Here is an 11,581-nt window from a genome sequence, read left to right as displayed (position 1 = left end):
CTGATTTCAGGGCAGCAAGCTCGAACCCTCAACCAAGTGCTTACTAAGAAAATCTTACCCATTTAAGAATTATTTAAACTTCAACCTTATCAAACACCTTTTATGAAACAAAATCACAAGGTGAGAGTAAAGTAGTATACAGTCACCATCTATGTAGTACCAATTTCAAAATCAAAACTCAGTAGGTGGCTATCAGAAGTAATGGGGCAAGACATCCAAAAATTGATTCCAAAGTTGAAAATTGACTAGCCTTTTATATTAAAAGTTAAATTTTTAAGCATCTACAAAAGTTTCAAAATATCAGTCTGCTGATGAGCTATACAAAACTCTATCCCCCTCTTATTTTTCTCCAATGCGTTGTCTTTGTTTTACATTCATTTCAACGAATTTACAAGAAGCTCATATTATAAGTTATAAGACTTTTTCTGCATCTGAAAAGTTCAACTGTCTTGTGTACAGCAAACTCAACTCTCTTTATGTTCATTTCAACGAATGTACAACAAGCTCATGTTACAAGTTACTTGACTTTTTCTGCATCTGAAAAATTCAACTGTCTTATGTACAGCAAACTTAACTCTCTCTCTCTCTCTCTCTAATTATCCTCTATTCATGCAATGCCATTGTTTTGTATTCATTTCAACGTATGTACAGCAGGCTCAACAACTGCATGTTGCTTTGATACATTGGATCTGTTCACAGAATGCCCGAGCCTAGAAGTCTCAGGAACAAGCAAAATAAAATGATTCTAATCAATTTTGGAAGAGTTTTAGCAGGAGAAAGATTTCCAAGTAGCTTACTTTATGTTGAGACCTGCATGTTGCATGCCTTGCATTTCGCCCATCGTTTGAAATCTTCTTCTAGGCTCCAAGAATACTACTCAGGAAGCCCCTGCAATGGAAACAAACAAATCATTCATCATCAAGAGAGGTGATGGCTGCTGATGTTTAAGAACTAGGTCTTCTACCAAATTCCTGAGGTTTCTTTAACTTGATTCCTGCGTAAAACAAAACAGAAAGCACTAAGTGCAGAAGCATGGATTAGAAAGACAAAGCCAGTCAAAAATTATATGATTATTAAATGTGACTTACCTCTTTTTTCCTGCAAAAGCATTGTTTATTTCGTCTACATTTGGCCTTTCGCTAAAAGAAGACAAGACAACATACTTCTCTTTCCCAGACAGTTCATCCACCCTCTTGTACAACTCATACTGATATGGATAAGACATCCTGAGACAATGATGCAAAAATTCTTAGAATGGGAAAATTTCAGGTGGTGGCCACACGCATTTATTTCATCTACATGCATGAGGGTCTGGGTTAATATTTCCATGTTCTGTGACAAGGAGAAAAACAGGGGTCTGACCTCAATCTTCAAGGTCAAGAACAAGAATATGCACTTAATAAAACTTTTCTGGAGTGCGGCGAGGAAACAGAAATTCACCCTCTCAGAATGTTCCATCTTTAAAATAGAAACACCCAAATTGTACATGTGAGAGGGAGAGAGAGGTTTCTTTTTGCCTCTTCTCTATTAAAGAAAATCCACATTTTTATTTATTTGAATGAACAGTAGCATAAATGGATACAATTAGCCAAATCAAAATTTCTGATCCTAAATAAGAATACACTAACAATAGTCTCACCTGAGAGCCCCCATGATTGGATATAGAGTCCCAGCATAATAAAGAAGCCGAAAAAAATAGCAGTTTTGAAATGATGCAGCATATTCCAATCTCTTGTCCCGGCCCATCGTCTTGTAGAGAAATGGTCGAGTTAGTAAACAGCTAGTGGATTCAAATTAGTACGCCCAATTATATTATGGACCTTATTGTTTTCTACTTACTTGCATGATTCCACTGGAGGCCGGTAAATCCTGAGGTTGAAGAAATTTGTTAAAAAATTTAGTACAAGAGGGTTAGTGTTTGAACAATTTTAAAGAAAGTAGTACCAGCAAAATGAGATTACTTGATGTCAGAAAGAAAGAAAATATCCCCATTAGTCATATCAAATTTAGCAAATGAATGGATGGAACATGGAACTAGGAAAAGGACGGAATAGAACTTCAAGGCAAGTACAATGTCCAAAAATTTCAGAATTGATAATATCACATAAGAGGATTTGAGATCATAGACTCCATGTGTTTCCCAAGTAAGGCAGTTAGGAATGGGAAGACTGGATAGCAACATTTCTTTCCAGAATTGATGGTGGTTTTGACGCGACTTTCACTGTTGAAGACCAAATTTCTTCACTTGAACTTCAACCCATAAGTTTGTGCAGCACAAATTTTGGAATCAGAAAAAACTTCCTTTAATGCTCTTTTGCATATTTCGGTGGGACTGATGGCTTGCAATGTAGGGTGAAAAAGTATCAACCATTTTCAGTGAGAGAAGCTTGGTATAAGCATTTGAATTATGGGAATTATCCTGAGAATTATACATTTATCAATTTTGAAAGAAGAAACTGAAAGGCTTTTCAGGGCCATGCCTCTCATACAGCCAAAGTTCTATGTCACCCATCCATAACTTCAGAGCCTTCAGTAATTAGAGACCTGCTCCTTAAAAACCCGGTCTTTTGCCCCCTTTACCCTAGAGCCTCATACAGTTGATAGATATGTACAACATAGTTTTTTATAGAAAATTTCCAAAAATGAGGGATTAATCTCTTAGAATTGAGAAGACTAAAACACAAACAGAGAGGGAGAGGGATGAACAAACACAAATTCATTAAATCATTGTAAAAACAAACATTGCTAGACCTCATATAAAGAACCCACCTTTAGCCTAGGATTGATGAGAATGACAGGGCGTTTGCCAGCAGCATCAGTCATAGCTCTTAGATCCTGCACTTTTCAAACCCAAGGCTCACAAAAAGAAGGAAAAATTAAAGCATGTCAAAAAGCAATCTCAAAAGTATAATCAAAATTTTCTGTTGAACTACTTACATCAATAATACAATTTCCTACAGCATTTTGAGGAGCCACTAGAATAAACATGTCATCTTGTTCATCAACCTCTTTGGCACCTGTAAAAATATAAGGCTTAAAAGATATGGCCATCAGCACAAAACACCTAACCAAGTTATGCATACAATAAACGCTCACACACATGAATATTTTTTTTTAATAAAAAATAAATAAGAGTATTTGTTTTACTAAAAGAATTCTAAGGAAGAGTCACCCATGTACATGAAGAGAGATTCCAAAATACTATTGAGAATCCACAGAACACGCTCTCCATAAAACTAGAAAGGAGTCCAAGCTATTACAAAAAGATCCACTGAGCATCATACTGAGCATCTTCATCACCAAAATGAAGAGCAACGCAGGGAGGATATCCCTCTGTTTCAAAATCCATCTTGATGCAAAGAAACCATTTGGAGGCCCATTTGACAAAGCCAGGAACCTCTCTATATGTATGCACTTCAAACTCCAAGCTCTCCATCTCTCTCCAAATCCATTCCTTTGAAGCACATAAAGAACTACTCATCACACAAAAAGCACATAAAGAAGAAACCCCCTATTTACAGTCAAGGTTTTTAATTTCTAACTTGCAAATTACTTTCAGCTTATCATCCTTTAATCTTGCATCCACAACTTAGCTAGGATGGCAACATCTAAAATTTGCCTGCCCTCAACAAAAGCATGTTGATTACATCCAACTTTTTCCAACCACCTCATTTGTGAGCACATTTGTCAACAGCTTATGAACGATGACAAGAATGCTGATCAGTTGATAGTCCTCTTAGGAATCAAATCCATGAACCATGCAATGAGACTGAATACTTTACTCCTCAGCAGGGCATCCCTACATAACATATCAATCAGTGTCCTTCATGGTCTCCCACCCATCATCACCACCACCAACCCCCCCAAACTGATGTTAAAAGAAGGCCAAGTCACCCATCAAATCCAGGAGCCTTACATCTATTAATATTTTGAGATCCCTGATCATCTCCTCTTCGAAAGGGCCCTCCAAACTGATTACATCATCTCTCACCAGAGCTTTGACATCCAAAGGGTCTAGCCTGGGCCTAAAACTATAGTCTGCCTAAAAAGATTCACATAGAAACTACTAATTATCTCCTTTATATCGGCCTATATGACAGTAAGCCTCTATTATCCTCTAATAAGTCAATCAAGATGCATATTCTGTGAGCTTCAGCCACCCTGTGCAAAATTTTGATGATCTTATTATCTTCTTGTGACCAGCTTGCTCTGGAGTTCTGCCTCCAATAAATTTCCTCACTATTGCTTCTTTTTTTTTTTTTTCTTTTTTAAATAAATAAATTTAGAAGAAAGAGAAAAGTTAAAAATAAGGACAAGGAATCCTCCACACAAACATAAAAGCAAAAGGCTAAAACAACATTAAAGACTAATGAAGCAAAGGTTTCTGATCCATCTAAATGTAAGTTAAAGCTCTAAGAGCAGATTTATTATAATGATGTTAGTAACTTAATATCCCTTGACCCGCTTCTTCAAAATCCCCTCACTCCAATAGCTTCATCCTTTCTTTCTTCCTTCCTAAAAAAAAATAAACAAAAAATTAGAAGAGAAAAGTTAGAAAAGAGGACAAGGCATCCTCCAAGAAAACATAAAAATATAAGGCTAAAAATAAAATAACATTAAACACTAATGAAGCATAGGTTTTCAATCCATCTGAATGTCAGTTAAAGCTCTCCAATAGCTTCATTATAATGATGCTAATTGATTCCGGTTCTCTAACTTCCTGCTCAACATTTTCAGCTTGGCTGCCAAAATAAAGCCCGCCTTCTCCCTCGAGGCTGAACCTACCACATCTATACCAAACTCCTAAAACCCTCCACCTTGAGCCATGTGTTCTCAAATCTAAAAGAAGTTCTCCTTGCCTCCACACAACAATAATACAGGATGATGTTCAGATATTAGACTTGGAAGCATTTTCTGCAGGGACACTAGCTCCTCATGCCATGTAGAAGAAATGAGGAACCTGTTGTGGCAAATTGACCTGAATGTCAATGCGCAGCGGACACAAGAATTTACGTGGTTTGGCAATGTGCCTACGTCCACGGGAGCAAGCAGCTGATTTTCACTCTCAATTCAACAAAGCTTACATCAAGGGTTACAAATATAGTTTATATATCAACCCTATGCGTACAGAAGACTTAGATTGTATCTAAACCACTCTTGTAGCAATCCACAGAGAAAAATCCTCTGAAATCTCCCAATCTACTGATCTCCCAATTCAAAATCCGTGACCTGCGCCGAACAATACCGTCGACGGTTTAATACCGACGTTGAATTGAAGCTTGAAATCCGACTAAAACTGTCAATGGTTTCTGGGAAACTATCGATGGTTTAATACTGAGAGCAAATCGTCGATGCAACCATCGACGATTTCTTCCTGCAGCCTCCTTCCTCTTTCTTTGCTTCACTATGCTTTCCCGACGCGTGCATTCAACTCAATATGAGCCACATATCCAACAATCTCCACCTTGTCGAATATTTACCACTTAGGAGAAATATGAAGGCATAACCCGCTGCTCCACCTAGGATAGTAGATTGGAACTGCCTCCTGTCTAGCACCTGGAGACGTTGATCAAGTCTAAGCGATGCTTGAACTTGTCTGTGGTAACAAAAACTCCATCTAGATGAATACCTAGCTCCTTAACCGATTTTGTAGACCACAATGCTTCCTTGGCAGCCTCAGCCACTGCCAAGTACTCCAACTTAGTTGTTGAAAATACAACTAGAAACTGTACCTTGGACTTCCAACAAATAGGTCTTCCTTCAATAGTAAACACATACCTTGTTATAGACCTCATATCATTCAAGTCCCTTGCATAGTTTGCATCCACGAATCTCACAACTGACGGATCACTCTAATACCTGCCGAAACACCCCACTGCACTGGCGTAGGACCTTTGACATGTCCCGAATATCACCGTCCATCCTTGGGTATTGAGCAGTAGATAGTTTACATAGATTCGCCAACGGTGTACCAATGACTGGTTTTGCATTAACTATGCTAAACCTCTCCAACACCTTTTCCACAAAACCACCCCTAGATAACCACAATTTCCCTGCAGTTATGTCCACAAAGCCACCCTGAGATAGCCCCAGTCTCCCTACAGCTTTATCCTTGCGAATCTCCAACCCAAGATTCTTCTTGGCTGCACCCAAAACCTTCATGTCAAATTCTTTTCTCAACAAAGTTTTCGACTGATTAACCTCAATCAAAATCTTCCCAGCAATTAACATGTCATCAACATAAAATAATAGAAAAATTGTCTACTTGCATACTATCGCCCTCTTCCCCTCTGGAAGCTCCACCAATTCTCACATTTGATTCTTATGCAATAACTTCATCTTCTTCACCATAACACTCATCCATCTATTTTTCCCTTTGTTGTACACCGCATCTTGAAAAATTGTAGGAACCTTGCCGGTATTAATGAATGCATAAGAAATCATATCATCAAATTCATACATGGGCGGTGTCCTGATAGTGCATCTGAGCCCATTGTGATCCTGCTAGTCTCCCAAGCTAGAACTCCTTACAATATGAACAATGTCATCTCTGCCCTGAGTCTGTAACTCCACTTGCATCACAATCTCCTTTCTGCTGCAATTTATATTGTGATACTGTTGGTCTCCTGAGCTAGAACTCCCTGCATTATGAACAATGTCATCTCTGCCCTGAGTCTCCAACTCCACCTGCATCACATGCTCATTGTTGCTGCAGCTTTCTAGCACCTATTTCTCTTCATCTACCTGAGTTCGCTGTATTATGACTTTATCATCAAAAACCATGTCTCCACTGATCGCCATCTTGTTTGCCATTGGATCCCACATCTTGAACCCCCCTTTCTGATACCCCATAAATATGTACCGTCTAGACTTTGCAACAAACTCAGATCTCACCTCACTAGAAATGTGCATGGCTAGACCTCACACTCTCTCAAACCAGAGTAATCTACCACATAACTTGTCCAAACCTCTCCTGCAACTTTCCCATCTAGTGATACCCTTGGCGATCAGTTAATCGAGAAACACGTCATACTCACTGACTTTACCAAGAAGTTCCTTGCAAGCCCTGCATACAACCTGAGATGCAGCTTGCAAAACTCCTTGAACACCAGCGTACTCAGTTCCAATGTATGACTTGAGGATCTCTCTCCCGGTCTGATTTTCCACCTCAGTCACAAGTTAAACCTAGGCAAACATCTCTGACTTGTGTCACATGAAGTACCCTCAAACCTTGCATGACAAACTCACAAGGTACATATGCCCAACCTGTGATGCTACCCTCACCGGTCCCCAAACATCCAAATAAACGTAATTAAGAATATCCTCCGTTTTGTGGGTGGTTGTTCTACATAAAACAGTATTACCTGACTCCAAATTTGCAGCTGCAGCTGCACCTACAACCGTGTACCCAGCAGTGCATAGATATTCCCTGCTAACTTCCAACCCTTCATCACCATCAAAACGCCTTTACACACCTTCATTATCCCACTTTCAAACTTGTAACTATACCCGTTACAATCTAAAGTGCCCAATAAAATCACATTCTTCCGTAGATCCAGTACGCGCCTTACATTAAATAACGTCCTTATCACACCATCATACATCTTGATTCTGATATCCCACATTCCAACAACTTCACAAATAGCATCGTTTCCCATTAGAACGGAACCAGAACTCACTAATCAGTAAGTGGTGAACCAGTCTTTGGTGGGCATCATGTGATAAGAACATCCCAAATCTAGGATCCAAGAATCCGTGAGGCATTCTGAACTCGATGAAACAGAAAGCATATCACCATCACTGCTCCCTGAGTCTCCTTTCATTACATTCGCAGATTTTGACGAACCCTCTTGAGTTTTTGTATTCCCCTTCTTCCACTCCGAACACTCCTGTTTCATGTGCCCAATTTTCCTGCACTTAAAACACCGAATGTCCTTCCTCTTTCTGGACTACAACTGAGTTTTGTTAGTACTAGATCCGCTCCAGAACTTGCCTCTCCCACGATCCTGATAACTTTTCATTATGAGCCCTTCACCTTGTGAACTCTCATCGCTAGCCTTCTTCCTCTGATGGAACCCCAACAATGCACTCGTGATATCCTCCAACTCTAGGGTTTCTTTTCCCCATGTCAGAATCCTAACCATACGTGGGAGACGGTAGAGAATTCAGCAGCATCAACACTTTGTCTTCATCCTCAAACTTCACATCAACCCGCTTCAGATTGCTGATGATCTAATTGAATACGTTGATGCGTTGATTCAGGTCCGAACCCTCTACCATCTTAAGCCCATAGAGTCTTTGCTTAAGATACAACTTATTCGATAAAGACTTGGACATGTACCGACTCTCCAGTTTCAACCAAATTGCCGCCGATGATTCCTCATCCATGACGTGACATGATACATCACGCCATCGGATAGGCAAAGCCTGGTAGTAGCCACAACTTTCACTTCCAACTCATGTCGTCCATACCTTCCGGCTGCTTTCCATATAGTGCCTTACCATACCTTGCTACACCAACACGTCCTTAACCCTCATTTGCCAAAGTCCAAAATTTCCCATTCCATCAAACTTACCAATATCGAACTTCGCCAATGAAATCTTAGCCATTACAACCAATAGCTCATATATCAATTTGTTGTGCCAAATTTGCCTGAATGCCAATGCGCAACGGAAACCAACAAATCAAATTAGAACAAGCAATGCAAGCAACCAACGATGAATATACGAAACAAGCAATCACAAAGAGAATAAAGGAAAGCAATAAAATCAATGACACAAGAATTTACGTGGTTCGGCAATGTGCCTACATCCACGGGAGCAAGTGACTGATTTTCACTATCAATTTGTCAAAGCTTACATCAAGGATTACAAATATAGTTTATATATCAACCCTATACGTACAGAAGACTTATAGACTGTATCTAAAACACTCCTATAGCAATACCTAGAGGAAAATCCTCCGAAATCTCCCAATATACTGATCTCTCAATTCAAAATCCGTGATCTGCGCCGAACAGTACCATCGACGGTTTTAGCACAAACATCAACAACTTAATACAAAGGTTGAATTGAAGCCTGAAACTCGACTAAAACCGTCGACGGTTTGATACTGAGAACAAACCGTCGATGCAACCGTCGACGGTGTCTTCCTGCAGCCTCCTTCCTTGTTCTTTGCTTCAATATTCTTTCCTGGCGCATACATTCCGCTCAATATGAACCACATATCCAACCAAACCTGTCTAGCATAGTAAAAGCTGGTATTTCTCTAAATTTTTTCTACATTCACCACACTTAGGAGAACATCAATCAAAGCCTCGAACTAAGTTGGTATTTCCCAAAATTTTGTCTATACAAAATCCTCCCCCCCCCCCCCCCAAAAAAAAAAAACCTAGTAGGCCAACCCTTGAAATCTCCCCACTACCTCTCTTGTAGGGTGTACAACCAAGAGTAAAATCCCAAGCTATGCACAAGACATCAGCCATCTCTCTCACCATACTCAACTCTTGCTAGAGCATTAGCCTCTCAGCAGCTCCTCCCCCCTTACCGTGCACCTTATTAAAGATTCACTACTTTTGCAAGTGTCTGAAACTAAACTTGCAGGAGATTGAACTCTCCCAGTAAAACATCAATTATATACCCCCTGCTACTGCCGCTGCCTCAGTCCCTCATCAACCTATTTGCTCAATTCCCTAAAAGGCTCTATCTTTTCTGGAAAATCCCCAACTTTGTTTCCTGTAAGAAAACCAAATCAGGTTTCCATACCTTCAAGAAAGCTTTCTGAAAAATTTTCATGCTTCTATAGCTATTTCCCCTCACATTCCATGAAACGATTTTTAACTTCTTGATCAATTTACGTAGAGAAGCCACCAAGAACATTGCTACTGCTTTTCATCCCATTACCTCTTTTTCACCTTCTTATCATAGTTTACAGAGCATTGCAGCCTCCCGAGCTCTCTTCTTCTCTTCATTTCCATTTCGGACTCCTTCACCACCTTATTTTTTCCCTTCACTATTCTTCTCAATGCTTGCAAACAGTTGATTGTCCTCATAACCTTCAAATTTCACACCTACTAGCTTACAAATCTGCTAGACTTTCCTAAGAACCCTTCTTGAAATTTCTCTCTGCTCCCGGTTATTATCTTCTCAGGACACTGACACAATTCTCTAAAGAGGATTGCACTAACAAACTCCATCTAATCCCTCCCATAGGCTGATCCCTCCATCTTGTCTTCTTCAGCGAGAATTACGGCTAGGTTGAGCCTTGCTCTTTCCTCTGAACTTCCAAAGTCCAATCATCCCCTAAAGATAGCTTCTTGTGAATTCTTCCCATTCAAAAGGAAGAAAAAAAAAAAGAAAAATGAAAAGTGATTCCCATTCTCTCCCAATTCTCTTTGATCACGCTTAACAAAGAGCCCTTGTGCTTGGATCAAAGTTCTTTTTTGATAATAAAAAAGGTATACTAGATAGAGAAAGAGAAATTGCAACACAACAGGGCAAGAAGTCCACCTCATAAAAATAAAATAAAATAAATGAAAAAAAAATTAATAATTAAACAAGGAACCCCCTCTTCAATCCTTTTCCTTAATAATTCACCAAACACTTCAAGTTAGCTAACTCCCTTTGACCCTTTTTAGCTCTACTTTTACACCCATCAAAACTAACTTCATTTTCCCTAGGATCACAAAGCTTTAAATCCAATTTATCCATGAGATCTTGGAACTTCTAAATCCTTCCTTGAAATCTCCTCCACTAGTGTTGGTAAAATACCATCCTTGCGCTGCACCTCATTAACCAAATCATCATTTTCAAATATGGAGACCCCTTCCAATCCTTCCAAAGGGGATGGATGTACATACGATAAATCCCCTAAAACATCACTAGAATCAGAAATAAATCCACATTGTTCCCTAATTTCATCCAACAATAAACCCTTGCCACTATCAAACTCACTTAGAACATCACTTCCATTATCTAATAAATGCCCCCATTTCATTACCTCCTTTCCTTTGCTAATCCCATCACAAGAATTTCCCATCTTTTTCTTAGCATTTATGTCTTTCACAATACCTAACTCTCCTTCTAAATTCCTCTTTAAAATCTTTGGCAGAACCTTACCAAAGTGCTTTCTCTTATCTTCAAACAAATTTTTCATCCCTACACCCATCTACACAAACTTCCGACAAATACTTGGACTCTTAGGTCCCTTTAACTTAATGTATGAGACATCAGATAACCTACCCAAAACACCATCACCTTTTATAAACCTTTACCACACCATCCTCTTGCTCCTTTTCAAAACCATATTTTTCAACCACTTTTAACACTTTTTAGTTATTTCCTTATTGTTCTCAAGAAACTTTTCCAAAATCAATTTGTCAGTTTCCTGTAATTGCTTGACAATATGATCTATTCCATTTGAATCTTGGGGACCTAGAGAGAGCTTTTGGTCTTCATTTACAGATGGGTCACAATTCTTCTTCCCCATATTCTCCACCTGCATATTGGGGCTTGAAAATTGGGCATCTTGGGCCTGCCCATTTTGATTGGCCCGATCCTCATTTCCCTTAGGCTGGCTATC

The 11,581-nt window shown here is 39.3% G+C and overlaps 1 protein-coding gene across 12 annotated transcripts in view; it reads right to left on the bottom strand.

The window, feature by feature from the left end:
- Positions 1–402: 402 nt before the first annotated feature.
- LOC131157907 (adenylate kinase 5, chloroplastic) overlaps positions 403–11,581 on the bottom strand; it is a 29,079-nt gene continuing 17,900 nt past the window's right edge. For 2 of the 12 annotated variants that reach the window (XR_009137340.1, XR_009137344.1), the window contains exons 13-20: positions 2,938–3,017; positions 2,770–2,835; positions 1,840–1,869; positions 1,640–1,749; positions 1,089–1,226; positions 965–994; positions 798–888; positions 403–710 (exon numbers count right to left, since the gene is read on the bottom strand). Coding sequence is in view for 3 of the 12 variants with exons in the window: in XM_058112364.1 (XP_057968347.1) it covers positions 858–888; positions 965–994; positions 1,089–1,226; positions 1,640–1,749; positions 1,840–1,869; positions 2,770–2,835; positions 2,938–3,017 (485 nt within the window). In the remaining 9 variants the exon portion in view is untranslated. Of the gene's footprint in view, positions 995–1,088; positions 1,227–1,639; positions 1,750–1,839; positions 1,870–2,769; positions 2,836–2,937; positions 3,018–11,581 lie in introns of all 12 variants that reach the window. The other 10 variants (XR_009137339.1, XR_009137343.1, XR_009137341.1 and 7 more) reach the window with 9 other exon arrangements.

Source organism: Malania oleifera, chromosome 6, assembly GCF_029873635.1.
Source record: "Malania oleifera isolate guangnan ecotype guangnan chromosome 6, ASM2987363v1, whole genome shotgun sequence".
Classification (NCBI taxonomy): domain Eukaryota; kingdom Viridiplantae; phylum Streptophyta; class Magnoliopsida; order Santalales; family Ximeniaceae; genus Malania; species Malania oleifera.
This window is presented reverse-complemented; position numbering and strand designations above follow the sequence as displayed.